The sequence below is a fragment of the Coregonus clupeaformis genome, chromosome 26, assembly GCF_020615455.1.
Source record: "Coregonus clupeaformis isolate EN_2021a chromosome 26, ASM2061545v1, whole genome shotgun sequence".
In the NCBI taxonomy this organism is placed as follows: domain Eukaryota; kingdom Metazoa; phylum Chordata; class Actinopteri; order Salmoniformes; family Salmonidae; genus Coregonus; species Coregonus clupeaformis.
The window spans coordinates 7,399,864-7,413,941 of NC_059217.1; the positions used below are offsets into that span (position 1 = coordinate 7,399,864).

The 14,078-nt window shown below is 40.8% G+C and overlaps 1 protein-coding gene and 1 pseudogene across 1 annotated transcript; both read right to left on the minus strand.

Annotated features, from left to right (window-relative positions):
• Window positions 1-455: 455 nt before the first annotated feature.
• On the minus strand, window positions 456-1,393 carry LOC121540031 (annotated as a pseudogene).
• A 6,372-nt stretch (window positions 1,394-7,765) lies between these two features.
• Window positions 7,766-9,293, minus strand: LOC121539869 (GS homeobox 2-like). Its single transcript, XM_041848516.1, has 2 exons — window positions 8,848-9,293; window positions 7,766-8,588 (listed from the first exon to the last, which is right to left on the minus strand). The coding sequence occupies exons 1-2, from the start codon at window positions 9,239-9,241 to the stop codon at window positions 8,248-8,250; spliced, it is 735 nt and encodes a 244-aa protein (XP_041704450.1). The 5' UTR covers window positions 9,242-9,293; the 3' UTR covers window positions 7,766-8,247.
• Window positions 9,294-14,078: the final 4,785 nt, after the last annotated feature.

Here is a 14,078-nt window from a genome sequence, read left to right on the forward strand (position 1 = left end):
GTACAGAATAATAAGAAATGCTCTGAGACCATGTTGCCTCAGGACATGGATAGACTTCCAATTTCGACTTCAATCTATTCAACACAATCATGCATTGATTCATACATGGATAATTAATTAATGCAGGCCTATCATGCTTTTATCATAACATGCAAGTTTAGAACCCAGTAAACAAGTGAATCATTTTTGGCAACTGTTGTGTGTCTAAAATAAATTAGACAATACATTCTGAATTAAACAAATGGGTGATCTTATCCATTTTAATTAAAATGTTAGATATTTTAAATCAATTTGGCAACTATTTAACATATTTCTTAGATATGCACATTAACTGTATAAATAATTTAATAGCTTGCAACTTCAAATTGTAAACTGTTAATTGAGCCTCAGAATAGGCCTAACATAGGCTATAAAGTTGAATGACATACAGTATATCATTTCATAGGCAAGTGCAAATAATTATCCGGCATGGTTTTCAAACCCAGGGTCACATGCTGCTCCAAACGTTTTAGCAATTGTTATTGGAAGACTCCGGTTCGTGGTGGTCAGAGTTTTGTTTTCCGTTTCTTCTTTTTTCCACTTCATCCGCCGGTTCTGGAACCAGGTTTTAATATGTCTCTCCGTCAGGTTGAGTGTGGTGGCCAGTTCATATCTGCGAGGCCTGGAGATATACTTGTTAAAGAGGAACTCCTTCTCCAGCTCCAATAACTGAGCCCGGCTGTACGCGGTGCGGCTCCGCTTGTGTTGGTCTGGGTTCTCGGAATAACCACCTTAAAAAGGTTACAAAGTATGTCGTTATTTTTTTTCAGTTAATTTATCTCGATTTGTATGCATTTTTACTCTTATAGTATAACCCTATTTATTTTATTTGTGAAACCTTTGCTCTGCTCCCTCATCTCCCATTTAATTTCACCTGTAAGACACAAAATCGCTTCAAAGCATAACTGTAGGCCTAATAAAAATCAACAGAGAACAATTTCACAATTATGATGATAAAAAGATATTCTAATAATAAAGTAGCCTGCTCACCTGGGAGTGATTGATACGAGTGAACTCTGGAGTTCCTCATCCAGGAGAATGGAAAGTGTCCCGGGGACTCTCCGTCCACTACTGGGCTGTCTCCTGGATGGTAGTTGTCCTGTACACGACCCTGGCCTGTCAGGTATTCCTGGTCCTGGGTCTGTGTCTGAACAGGGCGCGAGTACTGACAGGGAGGTAGATCGTAGGGCAGTAAAGTCCCCTTACTATGGTGTTCGACAGAGGCACAAGCGGGTATGGGGTTCCGTACCTGCTCGGTGTCACAGCTGTAGCGGCAGGAGGGAGGGTTATAGTCATACTCCTCCCGTGACGGCAGTTGGAAGCGCCCACCATCATAAATACCCGAGGTATCCATTATTGAGCAGATTTTCCCACCGATAATGTTTAGGACGTTTATGTACGTCCCTGCAATATATCCTTCAAGTGAGGCCACAACCTGGAGTGCACTTATGAGTGCATACCTGGCCCTAGTCACGTGACTGACACAAAACGAATAACTGGGCTATGGGCCAGATTTACCAAGGTTTGCACTGGTGCAAAGTTTTAACTGTTATTTCCAGAGGGGGATGAATCACAAACAAAAAAGTCCCAACATGAAACTTACCTACCTGCTTTACAACCATGTTAACTTACATGTTTCTTTAACCTGAAATACAAAACCTTTTTTTCTACCTTTTAACCTATTTGTTAGGTAAAAGGTGCACATTTTGAACCACTACAAAAGCTTATACCTAAACCCACCATGCTTCATATTTACTAAATTGAATAATATACACACATCATAAATATAGGACAGATTCTTGGAGGCCCATATGGAGTTATACAGAACCGTCTTCAATTACATAAGTTCACTATGACTTGTTGCATGAAACGTAGGGCTACTTCAGCCACGTTTGTAATCAAAGGGGTGTTTAATTGATTTCCTTTGTAAATACTGTATGTAAAGCTGTCATTCACCATGACTGGCTTAGCTGATAAAATAACACCAGCACCTTTTATGGAACAACTGGGAACATTTGTAAGTACACTCTTAAAAATAAAGGTGCAAGTTGGAACCAAATAAGGTTATTGAGAGTGATAGGGAAACCATTTTAGGGTCTCTGAAGAACCATAAATGGAATGGCTCTTTTACGAACCATACAAAAATCCCAAACCAGAAATGTTTTGTACCTCCAACACTGGAATTTAATATCCCTGCTTTAGGGTTATAAGCCTTAGTTGCATATTTCCCAGGGTGCCTTACGAGTAAATTTTTGAGTTACCAGTACCACCCATGACATTCCTAGTGACAGAGACATGGTTGTTTCAGTCCTGTGGCCTTCATGAAAGTGAGATCCTAAGTGAATACGTTGTCATTAAAATGTAATTCTATAAGACAATAAATATCTCATAAGGCTTTTGAGGGTTCTTGTTTTACCCAAATACAGTGGCCTGAAACTCATAGTTTGCAGGCCACATCAGGCCTGCAAGTCACGTTATGCTCTCTTGCAAGGTGATGTGTGTAATTCCTATTGGGATCTAGCCAGAGTGGGGATATCCAACATTTTGAATTTTTATTCACCTGCAACCTGCATTCAGAATGACTGCCAGGGTTGGGAAGACTAAGATATGAGACTACCTTAAACATCTAAACTGGAACAACCATTTCAGTAACAGGTGCAAAAAGTCCATGTAACAGATTGGAATAGTTTAGAACAAATATTTATATTTGAGTAGCATAAGATTAAGTAATCAATCAATGTGCATGCAAAAACAAAGATATTGAAACAAACAATTCTAAAAATCAACCTGCAATAGAGCATGCTGGGAAATACAGGTAACTGCCAAAATAAACGAAACACCAACATAAAGTGTCTTACTAGGGCGTTGGGCCACCACGAGCCAGAACAGCTTCAATGCACCTTGGCATAGATTCTACAAGTGTCTGAAACTCTATCAGAGGGATGCTACACCATTTTTCCATGAGAAATTCCATCATTTGGTGTTTTGTTCAGCCAGGTCACGTCCATCCATGTCTGAGAATGCATCCATGTCTGAGAATGTCGGTAGAGGGCGTGGAAACTGGCCACTAGGGGCAACAGTGAGAGCTGTTATCTTCAAGTAAGTTTTGGTTTTGCTAGGGCGTTGTTGATGGGGATGACAGAAAGCCGTAAGCATTCCAAAGGTTGCAAGTTTGAATCCAGCGATAGAAAGCTGTTTTTGATATTTAAGTTTTTGAAGAATTTGCATCTGATTCCAAAGTTTGCATGTTCGAATCCAGTGATAGAGAGTTGTTTTTTATATTTTTGTTTTAAGACTATCCCAAACCTTAACCCTTACCTTAACCATTCTGAGTTAATGCCTAACCTTAACCTTAAATACTTTGAATATTGCCGTTTGAGAAACATTGATGAACGTCTAATTCTGACTTGAGACTGTGAGAGCTGGTAGGTTTTGTTGATGATGGTGGAAAAATCTGTCTCAGGCGCCGCTCCAAAATCTCCTATAAGTGTTCAATTGGTTTGAGATCTGATGACTGAGACAGCCATGGCATATGATTTACATAGTTTTCATGCTCATCAAACCATTCAGTGACCACTCATGCCCTGTGGATGGGGGCATTGTCATCTGATGGGGGCATAGCCATGGTAGCCAAAACAATGGCCTGCTCAGCATTTTTATACATGACCCTAAGCACCATGGGATGTTAATTGCTTAATTAACTCAGGAACCACACCTGTGTGGAATACTGGCCAATTTGCTGTGTGCTATGAAAGGGACAGATCTGCAGGTTTCCATATATTTTAAGAACCTTTTAGAATTCTTAAGAACCATAGATGCCACGTCAAGAACCCCACACTTAACTCAAAGGTTCTTTATCAGGCGTTCTCCAAGGAACCTTAACAGGTGAGGAAAAACCATTGAAGAACCTTTAGTTTTTTCAGTGTAGGGCATTGATTAGTAATTATGTTACACACACAAAGAAATGTGCCATTATGATCATAATACAACTGAATATAATAATTGGCCTATAACATCTCTATTTGGGTGGTATTATTATTCAGAAGTCACTTGAGCTAAAGTATATCACTCTGCATCAAAATAAGTTGTTATCATTATCATTATTATTTTTCAGTGGTCTACAATTTGGGCTTTCTGAAATGTATTTCAACTATATCATCATATTTTGTTCGTTGTCTTCTGATTTGGAGAGATATATGTGGGGCTCCTGAGTGGCGCAGTGGTCTAAGGCACTGCATCGCAGTGCTAACTGTGCCACTAGAGATCCTGGTTCGAATCCAGGCTCTGTCGCAGCCGGCCGCGACCGGGAGACTCATGGGCGGCGCACAATTGGCCCAGCGTTGTCCAGGGTAGGGGAGGGAATGGCCGGCAGGGATGTAGCTCAGTTGATAGAGCATGGCCAGGGTTGTGGGTTCGATTCCCACGGGGGGCCAGTATAAAAAAAATATGTGTTCACTAACTGTAAGTCGCTCTGGATAAGAGCGTCTGCTAAATGACTAAAATGTAAATGTCTATATTCATAAATTCAGCCACTAAATGCAGTTGATGATTTAAGAGGCAGCTCTAACCAAACAAAATAATGGACACTTTAGAAAAGGCATATTATGAAGAGCATGGAAAAAGTTCCTGCCACATATTATGTGGTGACCGGGATCCCACTGGATTAAGTCACCAAAGACAGCATTGATGGGACACGTGTCCAGAATTCACCGTTTCATCATCATTTGAAACAAGCACCTCACCGGACACTCCTGGGCCCTATATGCTACGCAGGGTGATTCGTGGCCACTCGAAGCCCTTGGACTCAGAAGAGATGGTTGTCACATTTATCGAGTGCCAAAATTGTACTTCAAAGCAAAAATCTAAGTCAAATCAAAGTTTACTTGCAGATTCATGACCAAAGCAGAGGTTTTCACGGGCAAAGAGAAAACGGTTTATCACGGTTTATGATTTAAGCCAATATGCACATTTTTTAAAGTCATGCTACAGGAATTTACACAACTGCTTCATGCTATTCCTTTTCTTTTGATTGTAGCAATAACTCGACTGGCCTACACAACTATGATGGTGTTTTGAGAGTTTCGTTTGTCTCCCCAGATAGTTCTGCCATGGCCTGAAGGTATAATCCACATGAGCTTCAGGCTATTATAGCGGACTGACAGTTCGAGGTCAGGGCCGTCCGTCTGAAAAGGGGGAGACTTTCCCAAAACTGCAGTTCCTTTGTTAATCAGTTTTAATGGGCCGGTGGTCTTTTACTCTCACACCTGCAATGGGTGAACTCTAATTCGATTAATAGGAACTTCAATATATATTCATTAGGTGGCTTTCCCTCAATAATATATGATCACCAGCGGGATGTGAAAAGAGACCATTTATTCCTGGTCTGAATGGGCCTGCGTGGGACCAAAACTTCACCTGCTTCCCTTCTCAATTAGGAATGTATCCCAAACTCCGACTCAAACGAGTTAAATTAACCGTTAGCTAATTTCCTATCGCTCTTCCTACGTAATCCTTCCATTTACAGCGTGCCCCCTCAATTTACCATAAACTGAAAGGTTCAAATAGTGCTTAATGAAACAGTGACTAAATCGTTCTCTCACCCTCCGAGGAACCCTGTAGCTGTCTCCTCAAAGCCCTCAGAGTCTGCAGCCGTCGGGGGTCCACTGCTAAATGCGAGTCCCAAGGCAGGACAATCTAACCTGTCAAAGCCTTTGCCCAGTTCTATGTATCCTTGTTCTGTGGTTTCGAAGGAATTGCAGCATAATCAGCCAACGTGGGACTGAAACTGCAATTAAACTCCTTTTGGACAAGCAACATTAAATGGACGATAGAGGCCTAGCTAGTTTAAGATGAATGCACCAACTCTAAGTCGCTCTGGATAAGAGTGTCTGCTAAATGACAAAAATGTAAATGTAAATGTCTATTATCCCGGTTAAGCCCGGGGCTTAACCGGACAGGGCGTTGTGGGCAGCATCAATTATAGGCCTAGTACTTTATATAGCTACTGTTCAAATAAAGCCCAGCTATCAATAATAACATAATAATAATGGTGGTGTTAATAATAATAACAACGATTAAAAATAAATGGAAATATAAAAAACATATTTATTTAGGCTTTTATTTAATATGACCAATTTTATATTATGCTTACCTATCCATTTGAGTAAGCAAGTTTTCTCTAATGCTTTATATCAATGTTTTATTTATTTAACTAGGCAAGTCAGTTAAGAACAAATTCTTATTTACAATGACGGCCTACACCGGCCAAACCCGGACGACGCTGGGCCAATTTTGCGCCGCCCTATGGGACACCCAATCACGGCCGGTTGTGATACAACCTGGAATCGAACCAGGGGGTCTCAAACACTGAGATGCAGTGCTTTAGACCACTGCGCCACTCGGGAGCCCAATGTGTTATTATACTTTTCATAATTTGCCATTTGGACATTTTTTTAAATATTCTTACAATGGGAGGGGGTTGATGGGAATGTGTGTTTGTGTGTGTGTGCGTGTGCGAGTGCGAGAGAGAGAGTGAGCGCTAGAGAGAGAGAGAGAGTTGTTAAGTATAGACAACAAGAGAACTCTCATTAAGTGCCAGTATAGTTCATTAACAGTGAATGAATTCGTTGCTGGCCCCTTTATCAACCTCCTCAGAGAGGAACACAATAACATGGCTAACCCGAGCAGGAGCACCACCCTGTGGGATGGGCACTGCCAACCGCAGCCCAAGGAACAGATGGATAATTTCAAGAATTATAAACCATCCATCTATTCTTGATCTTTTTAAAAGAAGTATAGATTACACTGAGTGTACAAAACAGTTCTTGACACAGACCGGTGCACCTGGCATCTACTACCATACCCGTTCAAAGGCACTTAAATGTTTTGTCTTGTCCATTCACCCTCTGAATGGTGTACATACACAATCTATGCCTCAATTGTCTCAAGGCTTAAAAATCCTTCTTTAACCTGTCTCCTCCCCTTCATCTACACTGATTGAAGTGGATTTAACAAGTGACATAAATAAGGGATCATAGCTTTCACCTGGATTCACCTGGTCAGTCTATGACATGGAAAGAGCAGGTGTTCATAATGTTTTGTAAACTCAGTGTACAGGGTTTTCTGAGTACAAAAATAAACTATAAAGACTGTAAAAACAACAGGAAATCAGCTCCAACTGATTTTTATTTTGCAAATCTGTTCCCAAGTATTCCCACGCTTAATAGAGAGACGTGATCATATACAAATGTAAGCAATGTAAGCAATGGTTATGTTTTAATCTAACATTGTATATGTTTGGGCTTCTTGCGGTCAATTTGTAATCTACAAATTATTTGTAATTATGTTCCGGCCCCACGACCATCCACTCAATAAAAAAATCAGCCTGCGGCTGAATCTAGTTAATGATCCCTGTACTAGAGTATCTTCCTCAGGCTGTAAATTAATGTCAACGTGGATGGGAATCTAATACTGTTCATCTTAGTGTCTCTGGTCACCTGCCTATGATGACGTCCAATATGCTCTTTGAAATGGTCTCATGATAAAATGTGTGTAATTATATATTAAATTAACATTTTACTCAAAATACAGACTAAACGTTGATTTCTTGACGAATATATCAAACACAAAAGCTCTACAAATATGCTATACAGATAGCCTGTAAGGATTGCATCAAAGATCCACCATGCCAACCCTTAAAATAAAAATAAAAATGTTTTGTCTGAGATACAACTCAACAATGTTTTATTAGAATAAATACAAATATACATATTATATACATAATATTCTACTATGTACATACAATTTCACGTGGAAAAATAAGAAATGAAACAGAGTGGATCAACAGCCATCATATTTACACTGATAAGAATGAAATCAAACATTGTATAACAACCACTGACGATGTACAACGTTGACGTTGGTTTGAACCCTGAAGGATTTAACATCACTTATTTTTTTATGTTTCAACAAATAAAACATGTATTCACAATTTGTTCATATTGGACAGTTAACATAAAATGAACGTACAAATAGGCCTACATCATTTGACCAGGGGAAACCAAGGATATTTCCAATAGTTCTTCTCAGACAGGAAGTAGCATCTCATGGCCCGGAGGTCGTCTGGTGTTGCAGAATTCGTGATGAACCATGGTAGACTAAGTGCCAGTAACGTAATGGAAGTCTGCACAGTGACAGTCTGAGCTGCCCTCAGATTGGGGATATATGTTTCTCCTCTGACGCTGATGCAGGGGATAGAGATTCCTCGTCCTCAGACCTCGGGTAATCCGTGTGACCGCTTGCGCACTTGCAACCGTTGTGCGCGCTCCTCTGTGTGCCCTTGCCATCCTTCTTGTGTTTCACCCTCCGGTTCTGGAACCAGATTTTCACCTGTTTCTCCGAGAGGTTCAGATACGTTGCAATTTCGATTCTTCTGAGCCTAGAAAGATACATGTTGGAGGAGAACTCCCTCTCCAGTTCCAGTAGTTGCGTGCTGGTGAAAGCTGTGCGCATCCTCTTGCCATTCTGGATGTGACTGCTCTCAGAGGCGCCTGATGGAGACAGGACAACGATTTAGCCAAACATTATAGTTCTATTCAACATTTCTAACACTGCAGTACATGCTTTATGCAAGAAATGGCATTGGTTTTACTGTGCGTAATTGTGCGTAATTGGATAGACTAACGAACTAACAAACATTATGTAGTGGTTCAATTAAAATATGTCGCTCTAATTTCAAAGGTTGAATTGACTGGTTGTTATATTGCGTTATATTGCAGATACAGGTGGTCAGAGACCACATAGTCTTACCTATGGAGAGACAGTGGAACCTAATGGGGTCTGTGACGCTGTACGTTGGCTTGCAGACAGGCATGCAGACAGGGCGTGCAGACGGGTGCGCCAGTGCCAGAGACTGTTGGTGGTGTGATATCCTCTGACAATATTGGGGCTCCGCTCTCGGGAACTGACTCTTCAGCATCGAAATGCCGCTGCGGGGAGAGTGGAGGTGGGACGTGACGCAAAGCGGGCAGACGCAGAAAGTGCCGCTTTTCCTGGACGGGCACACTGGCGCGGTGACCGTCATCATGGTGGGCGAGTGCAAGCTGATGGGGATGAGGAAGTCTTGTCGCGGATGCTCGTTAAGAGGTACGGGTCGCAACGTGTCCTTGATAATCAAAGAGTCGACATAAAATGACCTAGACATGGCTGCAGAACGATAAGCGGTCAGTATTGCTCCTTGCACAAGATGTTGGCCGTTTCTCATCTGAAGCCCTCGGGATCTCGGAAGGTGCTTATGTTTGATAGTTAAACAAAAGGGACCCCGGAGAGGGCTGGCCCTAGCGTCACCCACGTGCGCACCCGGCTCGCGCACCCGACTTCAAGGGCTTCAGTAGGATCTTCTGCAAAACCACGCGATGCCTCAGAGAACTTCCAATAAAAATCTCCACATTCGCTCATTTTACCCCAAATGAAAAGCCATGTTAATACCAAGTCACACAAAAAACATAATGTGAGTTAGCAAAGTTAGTTAGCAAAGCAATATTTATCTAGCATCATTAGCTGCCTGGGACAATAGTGCGCAAATCTTCTGCAATATAGTCCATGCAGTGATGCATAGTCCGCAATTGTAATTTGAGCATTATAAGGACAATTATATTTAAAACATAAAAATTCATATTTTAACATAATCTGATTAGAATGTTAGTTTCATTTCAGTTGCCTTGATTAAAAAATAGCAACTGTGAGACAATGCATTTGACCTATATTGTCAATTCTGATTTTTCCAAAAAATTGGCTGTAGGGCCTACACATGTTCATGCTCAATTCAACGGTGAACTTGACCGATAGGCGACATCTATTTATATAAGAGTAGGTCTATAACTAAAAATTAATCACAAACATCTGCAATAGCCTATTGGAGTTGAAAAGCCCCGAACACAATACCAACCTCTATCATCATATCAATCTTCAGCCTCTGAATATAGCTCTCAGCAAACCGCGATACAAAAAACCTGCATTATCTTCTAGAATGTGAGCAGTTGCCTTAGGGCTATGGGTGAAATTTCCAAACGAATTATAATTCTGGTACTGTATAACCACAGACTTGATCGTCCATAACACTGTAAACAATGAGCTCTCTATTAGCAGGGATCCAAACCATCTTAATGCCTCCAGTGTTGTTTATTCGTTTTATTCAAAATCCCAATTAATGAGCAAATTATGCTTAGATAATTACTGTATAATTAACATAATTGCATTGCCCAAGCCTTGTATATGGTGACAATAAGCATAAGCCTACTTTATTTGGGAAAGTTTGTTTGTGGAAATGCTATTTAAGGTTGTAAGTCTCATAACTATGTGGACTAATAATTGCAGGATAATCATACCCTGCATGCATCCTTTTGGTAAAGATTTCAGGTCCAGCTTTTAAGAATTATGAATGCCTGCCGTCTGGGTTGTGCCTATTTGATAGTGATTAGGATTCAATTAGAAGGTGTTTGTTCTGCCGGGTAAACAGGTATCTATTTCAGAAATGCATTAATCCCTTATCTTGTGACAATAATTAGCGAGTTTGATCTCCAGGCGGTTGAGTCACCAGTGGGTTTAGCTTCTACTTTCATCTGCTTACTAACGCCTCGAACCTCCAGACAGAGCGCAGGGAGGCGAGCAGCGCGCGCCGTTTGCCAGTTTTAATGGCGCAAACATTACATGTGCAAACATCTATTAAGTCTGTTGATCAAACAAAGGACAAGTAGGCCTACAAGCTACAAGAGTTCAGTTTAAGGATTGCAATATTGAGGTCAAACTGGACTGACTATAAACTGCACCACTTTGGCTACACAATTTCCAGTGGAACTATATCTCCAAGATCATATAATTATATTTTTGTGGGGTTTATAACTGTTTTGTTCTACGTGTAAGTTAGTCTTATAGGGGAAGGGCACATGGTCAATTCGTTGTCTGTGTTGTTCTGCTAATTTGGGGGAGCAACCAGTGGGTGACCAGTGCTGATACGAATTTAATTGGCATCTTTAAATGAATTAGAATATGACTTTAAGCAGGAATAAATGACAAAAAACAAACACGTCTGTCACGCAGACTGTAATTGCTATAATAAAGTGAACAGAGCGTATGACACGAGAGGCGCTATGGGTTGTTATGGTACGGAGAACCGTTTCAGATGAGAGAGTGAGAGTGATATAGAGAGAGAGTGATATATATATATATATATATATATATATATATATATATATATAGAGAGAGAGAGAGAGAGAGAGAGAGAGAGAATAAAGAAAGAAAGAGAGCGAGCGAGAGCGAGAGAGAGAGAGGGAGGGAGAGAGGGAACAAACCAGCCGGAATGATGTGTGGCGCGCGCCCTCATCACACCATCTTCGCTCTAATATTATTTTTTCCAGAATAATGCACGATAAAATGTCATTGTCTATTAAGTATTCCCAAAAAATAGATCCTTTATGAGTCTATAATGAGCTCTAATTGCCACGACTAGTTGAGCCACGTGGAAGGGTTTAGTAGGCATTAAGCCGTTAGGTACAGAGCACAGGCTATTACCTTGCCATTACTTTCACAATTCAACGAGAAAATTAGTCAATTTAAGGGAAAAATCCTTTGATTCTTTTTATTCTGCTCGGGGTGACAGGACTACCTACAGCTTTGTCCGCGTCAGTTAAAAAGCGGGTGCAACAAACGGGACCTTTACCAAATTGCCCGCTTTAAAACGTCCGAGTGAAAAGAATGTCAGAAAAACACAAAGCTCCGAGGGCCCCACTGCAATGAGTTCCCTCTCCCATGTTGTGAGGAAACGATTTCATAATCCAGCAGTTACTGCAGACAGCCCCATTCAAGTCATGTTTATGTGACAATTAATCATGTACCCATTCATTATAATGAAGATCAAATGAGTATTAATAAATCACACTTCAGGAATGAATACACACTGCTTAGTCCTACACAGATTAGCAGTTGATATTTTCCTCTTAGTGGGAAAATAAACCACGTATTTACTTGTGTGTGTGTGTGGTGTGTGTGTGTGTGTCTGTGTGTGTGTGTGTGTGTGTGTGTGTGTGTGTGTGTGTGTGTGTGTGGAGTGGACACAGTGCTTTGAGTTTCTCAGGAACAAAAACACACACACTTGTTAAAGTGCAGTGCTGAGGCAGTCCCTCTCATTCACAGTCTGATACCGTGAACAAGTCCGTTAATGTTTTGTTGAACAAGCGTCATTAACTTGTATCAACGCCTTTTTACAAAAGTTGCATTGTTACACTGCCGGCTTGCGGCCCATCTTGGCCAATACAGTGGGTGATTTCCCCCTTTATTAGTAACCAGGCAACAGATCCTGAATACCAAAACTGAATAGAAACACTCGGGTCCTCAATATCGTTTCAATGGCGATGTGAAAATGAACAATGATCCTGCGGACAACATAATGGCATGCAGTGACTTTTCATTAACAATTACCTCGTAAATGTGAATAGCAGCTGCAGTGGCTACTCTCCATCTCATGGGTTTCAGAGAAAAGAGAGAGTGAGCGAAAGAGCCAGTAGGAGAAAATTCTATAGGATTCTGCAGGAGTCCGGTCGCACTCAATGTGGAATCTAATTTATATCTCAATGAATAATTCGATTTCTATGCAAAAATGAGTTATATATAATTACACAAAAATAGCGTGACAACCAAGATTAAATAAAAACTTTTTTTCTTTAAGTGCATCAGACCATCCATCAGTTTATGCCATGAGAGAGAATTTGGGATATTTTTGTGCATAGAACATTAGATAAACCTTATTAGGCCTAAATGTGGAGCAAAACCAGGGAGAACAACTACCCCCTCTCATTGAAGCCATTGAAGTTCAAGGCTTCAAATAGCTAGATGTACCCACCCACTGGGAAAAAACTGGTGGAATCAATGTTTTTTTCCACGTCATTTTATCAAAAAAATTAAATGTGATGATGTTGAATCAACTTGGAAAAATGATTGGATTTGACAAAAGTCATGAAGGTAAGTGAATTTCGTATTTTTTTCACCAAACTGTTAACATATATCCAATGACATGGTGACATGTTTTGTTAATTCCAAGTTCAAATCACATTAGTTGACAACTCATCTACATTTTAATCAAAACTAGATGTTGAACTGATTATGTGCCCAGTGGGCAGGCGTTTCTTAATTAAATTAGCTAGCTTCACTTAGCTTCACATTCCAGCTCAGGCTTCATCAGTAGCCCACTACATTGTTGGATATTGCGGGTCCGCCTGCCGCTAACGCATGTCTGACATGGCTAGTCAAACAGCGAAATCTCAATTGAGACCAGTGGCGACCCGTCATTCAGTGCTTACTTACAAGCCCTTAACCAACTATGCAGTTTTAAGAAAAATAAGTGTTAAGTAAAAAATAGATGAGTCAAAAATAAAAAATTAATTAAAGAGCAGAAGTAAAATAAAATAACAGTAGGGAGGCTATATACAATGCAAATAGTCCGGGTAGCCATGATTAGCTGTTCATGAGTCTTATTGCTTGGGGGTAGAAGCTTAGAAGCTGATAAGAAGCCTTTTGGACCTAGACTTGGCGCTTAGGTACCGCTTGCAGTGCGGTAGCAGAGAGAACAGTCTATGACTAGGGTGGCTGGAGTCTTTGACCATTTTTAGGGTTTTCCTCTGGGCCTGGTATAGAGGTCCTGGATGGCAGGAAGCTTGGCCCCAGTGATGTACTAGGCCGTACGCACTACCCTCTGTAGTGCCTTGTGGTCGGAGGCCAAGCAGTTGCCATACCAGGCAACCACATTTGTTTAAGCAAGTCAGCCATATCAGCTATGTTTTTTTTTAAGGCAGTAAATGAGGCTGAATGAACTGTTTCGCTGCCAGACAAGGCTCCACTGATAGCCAGGTGTAGCAGTGGTAAAATTTTGGGACTGCTGTTGGGACTCTGCTGTTTGCTAGAGGTAGGGAATCTGATTTAATTGGTCCTCAACTCACAGCTCAGACACTTCATTCAGGATAAATGGAGTTAGCCCTGAGTTAGCCTGC